At 46.4% G+C, this 19,295-nt stretch overlaps 1 protein-coding gene across 1 annotated transcript in view; it reads left to right on the top strand.

The window, feature by feature from the left end:
• The first annotated feature begins 14,245 nt into the window (after window positions 1-14,245).
• The window catches only part of CS (citrate synthase), a 92,033-nt gene continuing 86,983 nt past the window's right edge, over window positions 14,246-19,295 (top strand). Inside the window, exon 1 of the mRNA XM_030196780.1 lies at window positions 14,246-14,412. Within this exon, the coding sequence (XP_030052640.1) occupies window positions 14,362-14,412 (51 nt within the window). The 5' untranslated portion in view covers window positions 14,246-14,361. The remainder of the gene's footprint in view (window positions 14,413-19,295) is intronic.

The raw sequence follows: 19,295 nt of genomic DNA, 5'->3' as shown, positions 1-19,295 counted from the left end.
TCCTTTTTGCCGAGTTCTGCTGGCCCAGTGCCTAGGCAGAAATGAAGTTGTGACAGAGGGAGGGGGGGGGGGCGGCGGGATGTGGCAGAAAGGAAGCTTCCGCCTTAGTGGCAGGCAGCATGTGGGAATCGCTGCTGGGGAACCCATTTGTGCAAGAGCGAAGCTTAAGGGAGGGAGATGTAAGACCGCAGAAGCCAAGCTTGCTCCCCTCTATGCCAGCGATGTGCCTACTCTCTGCCCATGGGCACACCTCCCATGGGGAAAAATACGTATTTTTCAATGCAGGGGTAGTGCACGCTAAGTGGAACACTACCACGGGATGCCTCATCATGTCCCGCTATAGTGTATCTTGAACACGCAGTAGGCCTGTGTTAGGCCTACCGTGCCTTACAAAAAGGGACCCTTAATGTGTTGATGTCTTTGGGTTTAATTCTATCAGCCTGAGGCATTAATTGTTTCATATATGCTGATGATATAACAATTATCTACCTTTTACTGAATCCACTGATGCGTGTATAGCTGGTGGAGAAATGGGTCCGTGACCATTGTTTAAAACTGAATAAAGATAAACCTAAATTGTTATTATTTGTTACCCTATAATCTCAATTCAAATTTACAATTAATGCTAGAAAATAAGATCTTTAAATTAGAATACCATTTAAAACCTTTGGGGGTGGCCGGGAATACGTTTTTGTCTCTTGATTTGAAAATACATTTTTTTTATTTGCTAAAGATCTTTAAAACATTCAACAAATAAAAAGCAGACTCATCTTTCAAAGCCTTATGATTCAAAAGCAGAATTTTAAAAAGAACGTGGTTCAACTGATGTAATTTATTTATTTTAGTTGGATTTTGCTCTAGTAGCTTAAGGTGAGTTACATTCAGGTACACTGGGTAGTTCCCTGTCCCAGGAGGGCTCACAATCTAAGTTTGTACCCGACACAATGGAGGGTTAAGTGACTTGCCCAAGATCACAAGGAGCGGCAGTGGGATTTGAACTAGCCACCTCTGGATGTCAAGACTGGTGATCTAACCATGCGGATACTAGTAGTTCTCCAAATGGTGAACTGCAAATTTGTATTTTTGAACGTGTATGCTCCAACTGTAGACAACCCCTCTTTTTTTTTTTTTACTAATATCTCTTCACAACTTGCACTGCTTAATGTGGATCATATAATTTGTGGTGGTGACATGAATCTTCCTCTGGATCCTATTTTGGACCGCAAATCCACAGTGAAATATAGGCCTCTTAAGGCCACGGAATTTCTTAAACATCTTCTATCAACCTGGAATCTAAATGACACTTGGAGATTACAACACCCTACGAGTTTGGACTATACATTTCACTCTATACCTCATGATTCATACTCTAGAATAGACTGTTTATCTCTAAATCATTGATTTCCATCTTACAAAATACTACTATTGAAACAATTCATATATTTATTTTAGTTACATTTGTACCCTGTGCTTTCCCACTCATGGCAGGCTCAATGCGGCTTACATGGGGCAATGGAGGGTTAAGTGACTTGCCCAGAGTCACAAGGAGCTGTGCCTGAAGTGGGAATTGAACTCTGTTCCTCAGTTCCCCAGGACCAAAGTCCACCACCCTAACCACTAGGCCACTCCTCCTGTTATATATTACAGATCCAGATGTCAGCCCCTCAAGATATATCAGATCATGTCTGTATTACTCTTTCTTTAAACCTACCCTCTCTATCCTATTCAGTTAGAGGTTTAACTCCATCTTACTACAAGAAACATTCTGTGAAAACATTGTAAAATGGTCTAATGATTATGTTTCTAGTAATATGTCTGATGATGTAGATTATGTTTATATCTGGGATGCATATAAAGCATATCTAAGAGGTGAAATTATTAAGTATAACTAACTCTTTTACTACTAAATCTATAAAAGCTGAACTAGTAGAATTGGAGAAAGAAATTAAACGTTTAGAATCCGAGTATATGCAACATTCAACTCACTCACTTCTTATGAAACTACAAAAGCTCAGATTTTGTTTAAATCAGAAACTGAGTCAATCTGCTGGCATTATCCTTTCCTCTCAACAAGCAAACTATTACCATGGTTCAAACAAAGCAGGTAAAATGCTAGCGCACTATTTAAAACAGAAAAGGAAAACTACTCATATAACAGCTATTCGAAAGGATCCGAACACTCTCCTAACTAATAAACAAGATAGTCTCCAATATTTTATCAATGTTAATAAAGGCATTTATAAATCCCACAAAAATCCCTCTGACACTCAAATAGCTGATTTTCTCAATAACTTGCATAAACCCAAGCTTTCTAAAAATGAAAAATCTGCTCTCAACAGTCGTATTATGTTGGCGGAAATTACTGCTGCTATTAAATCTTTAAAATCTGGTAAAACCCCTGGTAGTGATGGCTTTGCTATTGAATACTATAAATATTTTTCCTCATACCTGACTCCAAAATTGCTTATCCTAGATAATAATTTTCAGGCTATGAAACAGAGTAAGGGTTCTTTTGCTGATGCCAATATTATTATTTTAGAAAAGCCTGGAAGAGATCCTTTGTTGGCTACAAATTATAGGCCCATATCACTCTTAAATTATAATTGTAAAATATATGCTAAAATTTTTGCTGAAAAGCTAACCAAGGTAACCTGTAAACTTATTCACCCTTCCCAAACTGGTTTTGTTAAAAATAGACTAGCTTCTGATAATACAAGAATCTTTTCCCCTGTTATTTCCGCTGCACGCATATTATCAATGTCTGCTTGTGTTACATCTTTATATGCTGAAAAAGCTCTTGACTATATTGAATGGAAAATCTTATTCTCTGCATTACAAGGGTTTAATTTAGGTGATACTTTTATAAATATGGTCAAAATACTGTACTCCAATCCTACTGCTAGACTATTAATGGTTCTCTCACTAATCAATTTTCACTTACGCGAGGTACAAGACAAGGCTGTCCTCTATCCCCTATTCTTTTTATTATTGCCCTTGAATCGTTATTGATGTCCATCTGTGCTTCTGAAACAATTCATGGTGTTAAAGTTGCAAACTCTTTGATTAAACTTTCTGCATATGGTGATGACGTCCTGTTATATATTACAGACCCAGATGTCAGCCCCTCAAGTTTTTCAATTAATTTACGGTTCACTTTCAGGTTATACGATAAACTGGACCAAAACGGAAATCTTTCCCCTTAATGCCCATTGTGTTAAAGACAGTTTTCCCTCTATCCCTATCTGTTGGTGTTCTAATGGGATAAAATATCTGGGATTGTTTACTTCTTCTATTCAGGATACCATATCTATAAACATAGCAAAGGCGTGCAGTCTAATAAAATCCTCCCTCCATAAATGGTCCCCCACCCCCTATTTCTCACCTGCTGGGATAGATTGGCTATTATTAAAATGATGATCTCACCTCTAGTTTTCTATCTAATAAATATGCTTCCAGTACAATTTCCTATATCCTTTTTTCATTAAATTGAGAACATACTTATTGCTTTCCATTGGCAAAATACCCCCCCCCCCCCCCCCATAAAGCACTTCACAAATTAAAAGTGAACAAATCTAGAGGGGGTGTTAAATTCCCGGATTTTGAAACATATACTCAAGCTTTCCTATTAAGAGGAGCCGCTTGGTGGATGGTGGACACTCCTGATGACAACTCCCCTCTTTGGCTTACAATTGAACGACAACTTTCTTTTCCATTACCCCTGAAAATTAGAATGAGTATCATTCCTTCTGGTAATATATTAGAAGACACAAATATACTAGATGCCACTATTGTCGCGTCTCTCGCGCTTGCCGCGCTCTCGAGGACCTTGGCATACCTTCAGGCTTCTTCCCCGGGCGCGCGGGGTTTGTGAGTCCTTTAGGCAAAATCACCTTCCAGGTAGAGAGGAGATAAGACTGGACCGGAACTCCAGACTGGAGTTCTACACCGGAACACTCGGAACTGGAACGCACCGGACGGGTGCGCACTGGAGTGGGGCCCGCTGGACTGGACACACTGGAGTGGCCCCACTGGACTGGAACATACAGGAGTGAAACCCGCTGGACTGGAACACACTGGAGCGGAACCCGCGAAACTGGAACACCCTGGACCTAGGCTTCACCTACACTTGACTGCCTTCCCCCTCGGGTTGAGCCCTCAGGTTCTGGCAGCCGGTAGGACTTACAGGAACAGCAGGAATGAAGGTCCAGGGGTGCCCCCTGGCACCTAGGCGAAGGCAAGGCAGACAAGCAGGGTCTGTCCGGGTTCTGGCAGTCGGCAGGATTCAACACTGTCTCTGGAGGTGGCTAGCAGGACGGCTAGCAGGAGACACAACACTGTCTCTGGAGGTGGCTAGCAGGACGGCTAGCAGGAGACACAACACTGTCTCTGGAGGTGGCTAGCAGGATGGCTAGCAGAAGTACAACACTGTCTCTGGAGGTGGCTAGCAGGACGGCTAGCAGGAGACACAACACTGTCTCTGGAGTTGGCTAGCAGGACGGCTAGCAGGAGACACAACACTGTAGAAGGGCTAGCAGGATGGCTAGCTGAACACTAGGAACAAACACAGTCTAGGGATAGTGACTAGCAAGGGCGGCCAGTCTAACACTAGGAACAAACACAGTCTTGGGATAGGGACTAGCAAAGGCGGCCAGTCTAACACTAGGAACAAACACAGTCTTGGGATAGTGACTAGCAAGGGCGGCCAGTCTAACACTAAACAACCACAGTGAACTAGTAGAGCTATGCACAGGCTACAAGCCACACGGTGCCTAAGCTGGCTAGTCTATCACTGGAAACAAACACAGAGAACTAGCAGAGCTATGCACAGGCTACAAGCCAGACGGTGCCTAAGCTACTAGTCATGCACTGGAAACAAACACAGAGAACTAGTAGAGCTATGCACAGGCAACAAGCCAGACGGTGCCTAAGCTAACTAGTCATACACTGGAAACAAACACAGAGATCTAGCAGAGCTATGCACAGGCTACAAGCCAGACGGTGCCTAAGCTAGCTAGTCTACACAAACACAGAACACTAGCAAAGCTATACACAGGCTACAAGCCACACGGTGCCTAAGCTAGCTAGTCTGAACAAACACAGAACACTAGCAAAGCTATACACAGGCTACAAGCCACACGGTGCCTAAGCTAGCTAGTCTACACAAACACAGAACACTAGCAAAGCTATACACAGGCTATAAGCCACACGGTGCCTAAGCTAGCTAGACAAACATAGAAACTCACACAGAGCAAACACTGACACCGGGTACAGAGCACTCTATACACCAGGACCTTTAGATGAGATGCAAAGGCCAGGACTGTAGTCTTCAGGTGACTAATAAAGCCCATCAACACCAGAGCCACAGCTGTAGCAATCACCTTGCAACCAAACAGAGGCTTGACACACAGAGCAGTCATCCCATAGCAAGGAACAGCGGGAGCCATCTTGGAAACTGGCAAGGAGGAAGAGGCGGCAGCCATCTTGGAAGAGGCATAGCCCACACAGGTGAGGTTCAGTAGGGCAATCAGCACACAGAGCCAGAGAGAACCTAAGACAGACACAGACACAGAGACAAGCAGAAGCCAGCACAGACACTGACTCCCAGAAACAGGGTAAGTCTGAGGGTGGTCACGGCCACGGATGGGACAGTATCCCTTCCTCAAGACCCCCCTCTCGGTCTCCCGGAGGCGGTCGGGTATCCAGGGGTAACTATGATGAAACTTCCTAATAGGTCTCAAGAGCCAGACATAGATCACTGAGCTGAAAGTCACAATGAAATTCAAAACTGGCAGACAAAAGTAGAACTTGTGACCAGGAAGCTCCTTCGAGTCACCACGGGGCAACCTCAGGAACATGGATGCATCAAGAGGAACACAATTCAAAAGTAACCCTCCCCTGAGGGAACCCACAATGTCCTGAACCTCTTGGCAAATCCATGAAATGACAGGAACAGGGCTGGAGTCACTACCCCAGCTGACATCAGAAGCTGGGCTGAGGCTCGAAGTGGCATTCCCATCTTGACAGGAGCTAGAAGTCTGAACAGAAATGGATCTGGAACTAGCACCCGGGTTGGCATCCAACACGGAGCCGGGATAGGAACCCGGACTGGCCTCAACCCCTTGACTGGAACTGGATTCAGGAGCCTGACTGGAACGGGAACTCAGCATAAGGTCCGCCTCCTGACGAACCCTGGAACTTAGGGCGACCTCAACCTCTTGGTCGGACCTGGAACTGGACACGGACTCAGCCTCCTGGCTGGAACTGGAACTCGGAACAGGCTCAGCATCTTGGTTAGAATCTTCCAAGTTCCAGTTCTAACCAAGATGCTGAGCCTGTTCCGAGTTCCAGTTCCAGCCAGGAGGCTGAGTCCGTGTCCAGTTCCAGGTCCGACCAAGAGGTTGAGGTCTTGATTCAGCTGCAGGGCTGGACGCACCCCTCTGGCCGGACTGGGACGTCTCTCTAACATTAGCTTCAGGCAGCGTCTGCCGAGCAGGGTTCAAGAGGAGACGGCCCTGGGATCCCCAGAGCATGCTAGCAGGCTGAAAAGCAGAAAATGGGTTTCTCCGGGCCCCAAGCCGTTGAACACACCTTCTCTCAGCTATTGCTTCGGAGGTCTTCTCCCAGGCTGAATCAAAACAAGGTCTATCACAGTCCTCTTGGAACGTCATCTCATCCTCAAGAGCAGACTCAATATCTTGGCTGACCTCTGCACTCGGTGCAGATTCAGCATCTTGACTGGAACTACAACTCGATCCAGACTCAGCATCTTGACTGGACTTGCAACTCGATCCAGACTCAGCATCTTGACTGGACTTGCAACTCGATCCAGACTCAGCATCTTGACTGGACTTGCAACTCGATCCAGACTCAGCATCTTGACTGGACTTGCAACTCGGTCCAGACTCAGCATCTTGACTGGACTTGCAAGTCGAGGCGCCCTGTGCCTCCTGGCAGGGACGGAACTTTAACTGAGGCTTGGCCGAACACCCCCTTTGGACAGGGATCGGCGGCTCGATCTGAAGTGCCCCTCGAACTGGCCTTCGAAGCTTGATTGGAGGTACCCTCCAGACTGGAAGCGGAGGTGCCACCTGAACCACCCTGTGGACGGGCACCGGAGGCTTGGTTAGAAGCCCCCCTCGAACTGGACTCAGTGGCTTGACTGGACGGGTCCCTTGAACAAGAACCGGAGACTTGACCCGAAGCGCCACTTGCACAGGAAGCCGCGGCTCCATCGAAGGCTTCCCTTGGACGGGACTCGGAGACTTCAAAGGGCGTGTCATTTGAAGGTGGACTGGAGGCTCGACCCGAAGTGCCACTTGCACAGGAATCTGAGGCTCCCTCGAAAGCTTCCCTCGGACTGGACTCGGAGACTTCAAAGGCCGTGCCACTTGAACAAGGACTGGAGGCTCGACCTGGAGCGCCGCTTGAACAGGAATCCGAGGCTCCATCGAAAGCCTCCCTCGGACAGGCCTCGGAGACTTAAGTGGCATCGTTACTTGGACTGGAATTGGAGGCTCAGTATGAAGCATCCCCTGGACTGGACTCAGGCGCTTAGGAGGCAGCGCTACTTGACCTGAGGTCAGGGGCTTGGTCCGACGCCTCCCTCGGCCCGACCTCAGCGGCTTGGCTGGAGGCTTCACTCGGAAAGGCTTCCAAGGCTCCACCGGAAACCCTCCTCGAACTGGACTCAGCATCGGTGGACTAGGATCCCGACGAAGAGCTACCCCACCATAGTACGGCTGGCTACTCGGCTGAGGTGGTTGAAAAGACCCGGGCGGAGAACGTTCCCGGCGTCTTCTTTCGATCTTAGCCTCCGGAGTATCCCACAGAGCTGGGTCTTCCCGAAGTCTGAGGCGGTACTCCCAGAGCGTGATGGCCGAATTCATGTCAGAAACTGGGTTATAGTGGTCAGAAACTGGGTTATAGTGGCCCAGACTCCGGTAGACACGCTTTCTCTCCGCTGCTGCTTCAGGAGTAGCCGTAAAGGCTGGATTTGACAGAAGTTCCTCTCAGTATTCCCACAGGCTTAAATAGGGATCCAAAATAGAAACTAGACTGTCCTTGGAATCAAAAAAAAAATAATCAGAATTTCCCCTCGGCTTGTCCATAGGGCATGGACTTATGGGCATGAAGCCCACCTGGACCGATGGTCTCGCCGAACTCATGGCCTTTGCATCCTGTCGCGTCTCTCGCGCTTGCCGCGCTCTCGAGGACCTTGGCATACCTTCAGGCTTCTTCCCCGGGCGCGCGGGGTTTGTGAGTCCTTTAGGCAAAATCACCTTCCAGGTAGAGAGGAGATAAGACTGGACCGGAACTCCAGACTGGAGTTCTACACCGGAACACTCGGAACTGGAACACACCGGACGGGTGCGCACTGGAGTGGGGCCCGCTGGACTGGACACACTGGAGTGGCCCCACTGGACTGGAACATACAGGAGTGAAACCCGCTGGACTGGAACACACTGGAGCGGAACCCGCGAAACTGGAACACCCTGGACCTAGGCTTCACCTACACTTGACTGCCTTCCCCCTCGGGTTGAGCCCTCAGGTTCTGGCAGCCGGTAGGACTTACAGGAACAGCAGGAATGAAGGTCCAGGGGTGCCCCCTGGCACCTAGGCGAAGGCAAGGCAGACAAGCAGGGTCTGTCCGGGTTCTGGCAGTCGGCAGGATTCAACACTGTCTCTGGAGGTGGCTAGCAGGACGGCTAGCAGGAGACACAACACTGTCTCTGGAGGTGGCTAGCAGGACGGCTAGCAGAAGTACAACACTGTCTCTGGAGGTGGCTAGCAGGACGGCTAGCAGGAGACACAACACTGTCTCTGGAGGTGGCTAGCAGGACGGCTAGCAGAAGTCACTGTCTCCGCAGGAGGGCTAGCAGGACGGCTAGCAGGAGATACAACACTGTCTCTGGAGGTGGCTAGCAGGACGGCTAGCAGGAGACACAACACTGTAGAAGGGCTAGCAGGACGGCTAGCTGAACACTAGGAACAAACACAGTCTTGGGATAGTGACTAGCAAGGGCGGCCAGTCTAACACTAGGAAAAAACACAGTCTTGGGATAGTGACTAGCAAGGGCGGCCAGTCTAACACTAGGAACAAACACAGTCTTGGGATAGTGACTAGCAAGGGCGGCCAGTCTAACACTAGGAACAAACACAGTCTTGGGATAGTGACTAGCAAGGGCGGCCAGTCTAACACTAGGAACAAACACAGTCTTGGGATAGTGACTAGCAAGGGCGGCCAGTCTAACACTAAACAACCACAGTGAACTAGTAGAGCTATGCACAGGCTACAAGCCACACGGTGCCTAAGCTGGCTAGTCTATCACTGGAAACAAACACAGAGAACTAGTAGAGCTATGCACAGGCAACAAGCCAGACGGTGCCTAAGCTAACTAGTCATACACTGGAAACAAACACAGAGAACTAGTAGAGCTATGCACAGGCAACAAGCCAGACGGTGCCTAAGCTAACTAGTCATACACTGGAAACAAACACAGAGAACTAGCAGAGCTATGCACAGGCTACAAGCCACACGGTGCCTAAGCTAGCTAGTCTGAACAAACATAGAACACTAGCAAAGCTATACACAGGCTACAAGCCACACGGTGCCTAAGCTAGCTAGTCTACACAAACACAGAACACTAGCAAAGCTATACACAGGCTATAAGCCACACGGTGCCTAAGCTAGCTAGACAAACATAGAAACTCACACAGAGCAAACACTGACACCGGGTACAGAGCACTCTATACACCAGGACCTTTAGATGAGATGCAAAGGCCAGGACTGTAGTCTTCAGGTGACTAATAAAGCCCATCAACACCAGAGCCACAGCTGTAGCAATCACCTTGCAACCAAACAGAGGCTTGACACACAGAGCAGTCATCCCATAGCAAGGAACAGCGGGAGCCATCTTGGAAACTGGCAAGGAGGAAGAGGCGGCAGCCATCTTGGAAGAGGCATAGCCCACACAGGTGAGGTTCAGTAGGGCAATCAGCACACAGAGCCAGAGAGAACCTAAGACAGGCACAGACACAGAGACAAGCAGAAGCCAGCACAGACACTGACTCCCAGAAACAGGGTAAGTCTGAGGGTGGTCACGGCCACGGACGGGACAACTATACTCAAAAGAACTCTCTATATAACTCTAAATATATGTCTATCTGGAATAATTCTAAAATCAAAATTGCTAATTTACCTTTTTTTTTTTGCGTTCTTGGATATTATTTGGTGTTCATTGCATAGGTGGCTTAATTGATGGCCAACGTGTATTATCCTTCCCACATATACAATCTGGATTTTCAATTCCCAATACAGAATTTTTTTTTTTACAATTACAATCAACCTTAAGTAAGTTTTTATCTCTTTCTAACCTAACAACAGACACTCCAGATAGAATATATATCTTCTCTGATGCTCTACATAAAGGTAATGCAGCCTCTAAATATTACTCTTATCTTTGCATGACCAGAACTCTCTATCCTTACAACAATATTGGTCAGACACTTGCTCTGTTGCTCTAACTGATCAACAATGGTTTGATTTTTGGACAAAAGTTAATAGACCACTTGCTTCTGCACCCATATTACAATCTTTATATTTTCTTATGCATATAACTAATTGGACCCCAGTCCACCTAACTAGACTAAGCAATAACAATTCTAATCTATGCTGGTCCTGTAATTCCGCAGTGGGTACACTTGACCACATGCTCTATCTCTGTCCAAATTTACAATTATTTTGGACTCTAGTGTGGGATAGAATTTCTACACTACTTCATTTACAGATCCAGTTAGACTGCCGTACAATTATTTTCCGATCACTTGTTTGTCAGCATTATCTATCACCAACACAAAATAATTTATTTGATATCCTTATGGCTACAGTTCTTAAAACAATATTGTCAGAATGGAAAGATAATTCCAAAGTTTAATTTGCTTTTTGGTGGAATACTGTTTGTATTATTTATAAACTAGTATAAAAGGCCCGTTTCTGACACAAATGAAACGGGCGCTAGCAAGGTTTTCCTTGGAGTGTGTATGTTTGAGAGAGAGTGTGTGAGAGTGACTGTGTGTGAGAGAGAGTGAATGTGCGAGTGTGTGTGTGTGTGACAGAGAGAGAAAGTGTGTCTGTGAGAGAGAGAGTGAGTGTGTGTGAGACAGATAGAAGGCCCGTTTCTGAAACCAATGAAACGGGTGCTAGCAAGGTTTTTCCTTGGATTGTGTATGTTTGAGAGAGAGAGAGTGTGTGTGTGTGTGTGTGAGTGTGTGTGTGACAGAGAGAGACTGTGTGCGAGTGTGTCTGTGAGAGAGAGTGTGTGTGTGAGAATGAGAGTGTGTGCCAAGGGCCCTCCCTCCCTCCCAGTTCCAGTGCCCTACCAGTTCCAGGGTCCCCCCTCTCCCTCCAAGTTCCAGGGTTCCCCTCTCAGTTGGAGGGTACCCCCTCCCTCCCTCAAAGTTCCAGGGTCGTCGCCACACCCCCTTCCAGGGTACCCCCCTCCCTCTTCATCTGTAACAGCTGTCCCTTATTATTATTTTTTTTTTTGTAAATGGGGGGGGGGGGGGGGGGGTGTTTGGTGGATTTCCGGGCTTGCGAAATGGGGATTGGTGAGGGGCATTGAATGTGGTAATTGTTGCTGGGTTCTTATAGAGAGAGATATGAAGGGCTACAGCAAGCAACAGCTGTTTGTTTCCGAGGGGCACGCAAAGGACTATTGTGGGAGAAGAGGTATGACTGGAACTGAGTCGGAGGGAGGGGTCTGGCTGGAACTGAGTCGCAGGGAGGGAGGGAGGGGGTGGCTGGAACTGAGTTAGAGGGAGGGGGGTCTGGAACACGGAGGGATGGCTTTTAAATTCTGGGTGGGAGGCACGGTGGAAGGCGAGCAGTGACCTCGAGGGGGGGTGCGGTAGTCAGATTTGGGCCTGTAGTGGGGAGAGGGTGGAGGGTTTGTGTGTGTTTGAAAGTTTGGGAGGGGTGGAGCGGTGGCGACCTCGGGAGGGGGGGCGTGGCATTGAGAGGGTGGCAGGGGCGGGGCCTTGTGCTGCTGTCGTGCGGTTGGTCAGTGCTGTGGGTGATGTACCCGGAACTACGTGACGTCAATTCAGGAGATGGAGCCTTACAGAGCGCACAAATGCTTCAAGGCTTCACTTTCTTGGCTTCAGAACGTTGGAGGTGCTTTTTATTATATAGGATATGAAGCTAAAATTGCAGAGAAGTAGAATAATATTCTTCATTTCCTTAAAGTTTGGAAACCTATTGACTTGTATTGTAAACGTAAGCTTTAATGTTTCTAAATGTATACCTTCTAGGTATGATCAGTACACCTTTTCTTATGTACCACATACTGTTACCATTGCTTTCTTCTTTTGTATTGTTACTTATAAAACTTTAATAAAGAACATTTGAAAAAAAATTTTTTTTTAGGGATCCAATCAATAAAAATTATATCAGTACCTTCAAATGTTATCAAATTTTTCAGGTAAGCCCAAAATTCTAAAATTAGAAGGTTGGGAGCGATTATTCAAATCTTCAATTCTTTCTCAAGTGAATGTATGGATTTCTGCAACCGCAGTATGGCTTGTAGCTGTTAATCAGGTGTATATAGCTTTTGCTCCACGGTATCCATTTTGGCTGAACGTGAGTTCAAATTTTGTTTAAGGTTAACGATTTCTTCTTTTATCTCTGATACTAATTTTTTGGTCTCAGATATTGTCCTTTACTTGCCGTATCTCGAGCATAATAGAGATTTATTTTTTTCAAGTTGTGTTTTTTTGCCAGGAGAATATGGTTCTTGTTTTTGACATTTAATTCCTTGGTTTTGTGAGTATGCGCAGCCATGAGTAAGGAAGAAAAGTATCCACAAACTGAAAGACTTCTCACAGTCTAACAGCAGTATGCTAAGAAAAATCGTTGGGCGAGAGCAGAGCTAAAGCTCTATGCTGCCATTTCCCATTATGCTAACGAGCACCCCCCTGCCCCAAGGAGGTTTGATCTCTCCTCGCTCTTCAAATTCTCTTATTTTATTTTGACACTCTTCACTCCCTGTCAAGATCATCTGCTGACATGGGCCATGTTTCACTTAAATACTGTTTCAAACGCTGGTCCTTAATTCTGTATAGGTGTTCTTTCGACTTCTCACTACATAGGAGCCAACTTTTCAAAATTATTGGGGGTGCTAAGCCCAATGAAAATAACACCTCTCTGGATACATACAAGGAATTTTCTCAATATTGGGGGTAGAGTCGGCTCCAACGACTGCAAATACTCCATTATTAAATTTAAAAAAAAAAAAGACTGGGAGTGAAGAGTGTCAATTAAAAAAAGTGTTAAATAATTGTAATTTTGTGAGAATTTAAAGTTATGGTGAAATAGTGATTGATGAAGAAATTGGTGAGTCATCATGAGCAAGAATGGCTCGTGTGAAACGAGTCACTACTGAGGTCGGGTCTAGATTCCTTCATTTATTTAGCGTTGAGCATATCTATCATTGCTTAGATTGCAAGCATTTATTCTCCTAGCCTTCCAAACTTTCTCTGTATGATCTTGCACCTGGCTCTTCTTCTACCCCTGTTGCTCAACAGTTAACTATTAATGTTAAAAAAATAAAATGTAAAAAGAAAAAAAAGAAAGAAATAACAGCTACACATAGTATGAAAGTTAGAGCATTACTTAATTGTATAATATATAATGCAAATATATATTAAAAAACATGCCCTTGATTTAACCCTGAACTAGGAACTCTGCAGATCGCGAGTTATGCTAATAGGGAACCAGTCCAGCATTTGCTATTAGGAAACACGCACGGCCTCTCGCTAATATAAGGAGCAGCAAAGTGTAAGCGATGCTAAATTGAGGATACTCATAACTCATGCAAGAGCATGATGACGACGCGACCACGCCTAAGCCCCAAAGGTCGTTACTCTCGCAACCAGCAACCTCTTCCGGAAGCAAAGAGCAACAGCTAAACAGTGACCTTTGCTCCCTTTCGACTCATCATCCCACCCACCCCCTCGCAGCAAGCCAACCAAAGTCGCATAAAGCACGCACGCGACACTTTTCCAAGGAGGTTGGTTTAACGACTTTTCAGTCGAGCAATGGTCGCCCCCGCTCCTTCTTTCCACCTGCTATTCGCGCTTTCCCTATCTCGCCTGGACCAATCCCTTGAACCCAACTCACTTAAGGGGGCGGGGCCGGCGTAGAGGTTATTCGTTATGCTAATGAGGGGTGGGTGGGGTTTCCGCTCCGGCGGAGGAAGTCCTCTTTTCAACCTTGTCTTCACAGAGACGCGCAGGCTCGAGAGCCGCCTTTGGCACCGCTAGCCAGTTCTTGTTATAGCCACAGCAGCCGTTCACTTATTCGCTATGTCTCTACTTACCGTTAGTAGGGTGGCTGCCCGCCTCCTGGCACCTAAGGTAAGAAAGAGCTCGCTAGGGTGCCAGGGAGCTCAGTGCCTGAGTCCTTAGCAGCTGGGGCTGGTACTGGCAAGTGTCATGACATGGGCCGTTTGGGCACCTCTCCCCTTATACCCGTTTCCGGCGGGTGGGGGAGGAGAGGAATTTATTTTCAGGATTGTTCTTGTGGGTGCGGGGTAATTGTAGTCAGTAGTACAGGTTTGGTAGCTGTCTTTGTTCTCTGCAAGTCGACGCTTGTCTTCTAAACTCCCAGAGGTCTCAGGAGCAGACCACATTTCCATGTTCTTCTTTCCTTTTGGTTAATATATATGTATTAATAATGTTAGAAAGCATCGAGCTGCAGAATGAAAATATAGTCTGTGGTATCTGTTTCGAGTATGAGCTGTAAACACCCTCTAGGGCATTTTGTTTTCCAGTTTGGTAGTAGGAGGTTGATGCGAAGGTTTTATAAAAGTCTTAACCGCTTTCAGCATTTTTACTGATTTAATTGTAACATTATATTTTAGCCTTGTCATTGTGCTCGTGCTTTTATGTTGAATGCACTACAAACCACGTTGTGGATAAGGTAACCTTATTAGGAAATTAGGGTTGTGAGAGCTACTACTACTTAACATTTCTAGAGCGCTACTAGGGTTATGCAGCACTGTACAAATTAACAAAGAAGGACAGTCCCTGCTCAAAGGAGCTTACAATCTAAAGGACAAAGTGGCAAGTTGGGGCAGTCTAAATTTCCTGAGCAGAAGTGTAGTGGTTAGGTGCCGAAAGCGACATTGAAGAGGTGGGCTTTGAGCAAGGACTTGAAGATAGGCAGGGAGGGGGCCTGGCGTATGGGCTCAGGGAGTTTGTTCCAAGCATGGGGTGAGGCGAGGCAGAAAGGGCGGAGCCTGGAGTTGGCAGTGGTGGAGAAGGGTACTGAAAGGAGGGATTTGTCTTGGGAGCGTAGGTTACGGGTAGGAACATAAGGGGAGATGAGGGTAGAGAGGTAAGGAGGGGCTGCAGATCGAGTGCATTTGTAGGTTAGTAGGAGAAGCTTGAAATGTATGCGGTACCTGATCGGAAGCCAGTGAAGTGACTTGAGGAGTGGGGTGATATGAGTATATCTGTCGAGGCGGAAGATAAGATGTGCAGCAGAGTTCTGAACGGACTGAAGGGGGGATAGATGACTAAGTGGGAGGCCAGTGAGGAGTAGGTTGCAGTAGTCAAGGCGAGAGGTAATGAGAGAGTGGATGAGAGTTCAGGTGGTGTGCTCAGAGAGGAAAGGGCGAATTTTGCTAATGTTATATAGGAAGAAGCGACAGGTCTTTGTTATCTGCTGGATATGCGCAGAGAAAGAGAAGGAGGAGTCGAAGATGACACCAAGGTTGCAGGCAGATGAGAGATGATGAGGGTGTTATCAACTGAGGTAGAGAGTGGAGGGAGAGGAGAAGTGGGTTTGGGTGGGAAGACAGTAAGTTCGGTCTTGGCCATGTTCAGTTTCAGGTGGCGGTTGGACATCCAGGCAGCAATGTTGGATAAGCAGGCCGATACTTTGGCCTGGGTTTCCGCAGTGATGTCTGGTGTGGAGAGAAAAAGCTGGGTGTCGTCAGCATAAAGATGATAGTGGAAACCATGCGATGAGATCAGGGAGCCCAGGGAAGAGGTGTAGATTGAAAAAAGAAGGGGTCCAAGGACAGATCCCTGAGGAACTCCAACAGAGAGCGGGATAGGGGTGGAGGACGATCCATGAGCGTGTACTCTGAAGGTACAATGGGAGAGATAAGAGGAGAACCAGGAGAGGACAGAGCCCTGGAACCCAAAAGAGGACAGTGTGTCAAGAAGTAAATTGTGATTGACAGTGTCAAAAGCGGCGGATCGGTCGAGGAGGATGAGGATGGAGTAGTGACCTTTGGATCTGGCAAGGAACAGGTCATTGCAGACTTTAGATAGTGCCGTTTCTGTCGAGTGTAGGGGGCGAAAGCCAGATTGAAGCGGATCAAGGATGGCATGAGAGGAGAGAAAATCAAGTATCTTGGAGAGGAAGGGTAGGAGGAAATGGGGCGGTAGTTGGAGGGGCAGGTAGGGTCAAGTGATGTTTTTTTGAGGAGTGGTGTACTACAGCATGCTTGAAGGTGTCAGGGACAGTTGCCGTGGAGAGAGAGAGGTTGAGGATATGGCAGATGGTGGGGGTGACAGTAGGAGAGATGGTGTTAAGTAAGTTGGTAGGGATGGGGTCAGAAGAACAGGTGGTGCATTTCGAGGAGGAAAGAAGATGGACGGTTTCCTGTTCGGTGATATCAGGAAAAGAGGAGAGCTCTTTTAGTGTGTGTTTCAAAAGCAGTCCTGAAGCTTCAGTTTCTTACTAGTGAAGCAGCAGAACAGCTCTCTCTAATAGACTTGTATTCTTTGAGCTGATGGGAAGATTTTGTTGTATATTTTTTAACGTTTGTATGTTATCATAAGTGTTGCCATAGTGGGCCAGACGGAAGGTTCATCAAACCCAGAATCCTGTTTCTAACAGTGACCAATCCAGGTTATAAGTACTACTCCTGTGGGAATTCTGCATGACTGTGGAACACAGACTGCGCAGATCTGCGCTCTGAGAGTTAGTTAGCTGACCTCCCCAGCCCATGGTGCTGGCTGGCTCTCCTGCTCCCCCAAGCCTTGGTCCCACCGCTCCCCTAAATCCCGGTGAGCCCTCTCTGGGCCTGAGTACGCCCTGGTGGTCTAGAGGCCTTTTCGGGAACAGGAAAGAACCACGATCTTTCCTGCCCGTGACTGCTGCTCTGGATCGGTGCTGCTACTTTTTCAAAATGGCTGCCGAGACTTCAAGCGGTAATCTTGTGAGACTGTCGCAGGAAGTCTTGGCGGCCATTTGGAAAAAGCGGTGGCACCGGCCCAAAGCAGGAGGCAGGAAAGAGTGGGGTTCTTTCTTGCCACGAAGAGGTACTATCATGCAGTTCCTCCTGTTCTGTCTCGGGTTGAGTGCAGGGGCAGGTGAAAAAAAATATATAGATGTGGGTTCAGGGAGGGAGCTGTTTAAAAAAATAAAAAAGGATGCTATATGTGTGGGGGAGGGGCTATAAAAAAAGTGGCCGCAGTGGGGCATAGGGGGCTGTTAAAAAAAAAATGGGGCTGCTGTGGGAGAGAGAAGGCTGTAAAAATGACTACCATGGGGGGAGGGGGCTGTAAAAAAAGATTTTATGTGGATGGGTATAGGGAGAGTGTAAAAAAAAAAAAAAAAACCCCCGTGGATGCTATGGGTGGAGGGTGGCTGCTGTGGGGTAAAGGGCCTTTAAAAAAAGTGACTGCTGTGGGGGAGGCTATAAAAAAAAAAAAGTGGTAGAGGGAGGGGCGATAAAATAAAGGTGGATGCTGTGGAGGGAGGGCAGTAAATAAGGTGGATGCTCTGTGTTTGGATGGAGGGAGGTAGGCTGTAAAAAGATGGATGCTATGAATGAGTGGAGGGAGGGAAGGGGGCTTTAAAGGTGGATGCTACGTGTAGGTGCAGGGAGGGAACTGAGGAAAATATGGATGTATTATGTACAGGGAGGGGGGCTGTAATGGTTAAATTATAACTAATAAACTTGCAGAATTTGCAAATTTTATGCACAGAATTTTGATTTTTTTTTTTTTTTTTTGCGCAGTTCCAGCAGGACTAAAGTACCTGGCAAGATCCAAAACAGTAAAATAGATTTTATGCTTATCCTAGAAATATAAGCAGTGCATTTTCCCCAAGTCCATCTTAATAATGGCTTACGGACTTTTCTTTTAGGAAGTATTGCAAACCTTTTTTTAAAACCCTGTTAAGCTAACTGCTTTTACCACATTCTCTGGCAACGAATTCGAGCCTAATGCAATATTTCTCAACGTTTTGTTGTGACACCTGACAGTGTTCATGTGTGTGACACACTGAAGACTAGTATTTACAGCTGAAAAAAAAAAAAAAGGGGTTTGGGTAAAACTTGGATCCTGTGTACACCTTGGATCTAAACCACACGGCCTTAAATATCTTTGTGATACCAGCCGTATCCTGCCCCCCCACAATGATGGCACTTCTCATCTGAGTGTGCATGACCTGTCAAAGAATGACAGCAGTCCCAGTACCCAAAGATTTGTGTATCATTACGGCCGTGTCCTGCCTCCACTGCAGTAGTACTTCCAATGAGGTTTGATAACAGGAGACATCATGAGCCTTTCTGGCTCGTGTGGGCGGAAGCTAGTGGATGCCTGGACGGAGCGTGTCGTCATATTGACAGATGCTATTGAAAATGATAGCAAACTTTTGCGGTTTCTAATGGAATATAAGATAGAAAGGAGAGTGGAGTTATCGTTCGGTGTGTTACCTAACATCTAACCCATTTTGATTCTGTGGCAACTTTTCATCAGAGATGATTTCCACTCTTCCTCACAGTTGTAATAGAGCTTTGTCTTAAATACTGTTTGTGTTCGAGTACTGTTTCATTTTTTTGTGGGCACATGGACAGATTTCTCAGCAGTTTCCAGTTTCTGGGATGTGTTGGTATAGTCCATTAGTTACAGTATTGGCTTTAAAGACAAAACCATTGTGTATAGAAGCTTTTTTTTGTTTTGTTTTGTTTTTCCCTTTTAGGGATTGCACCTGGAAGAATCAGGTAGAGCAGGGTTTTCCAAACCTGTTCTGGAGACCTGTCAGATTTTCAGGCTGTCCAAAATAATTATACATTATTTATTGGATTTGTATCCCACATTTTCCCACCTATTTGCAGGCTCAATGTGGCTTACAGAGTTTTGTTATGACATATTCATTCCATGTGCATGCAGATCCCTCTTATGCATATTCATTGTGGCTATCTTAAAAACCAGGACAGGTTTGGGAAGCCCTAAGGTAGGGAACATTTTACAAGGAGGGCAAGACATTTTTCAGG

This window comes from Microcaecilia unicolor, chromosome 3, assembly GCF_901765095.1.
Source record: "Microcaecilia unicolor chromosome 3, aMicUni1.1, whole genome shotgun sequence".
Taxonomy (NCBI): domain Eukaryota; kingdom Metazoa; phylum Chordata; class Amphibia; order Gymnophiona; family Siphonopidae; genus Microcaecilia; species Microcaecilia unicolor.
The sequence above is the reverse complement of the archived record's forward strand: the minus strand, read 5'-3'. Positions and strand labels throughout refer to the sequence as shown.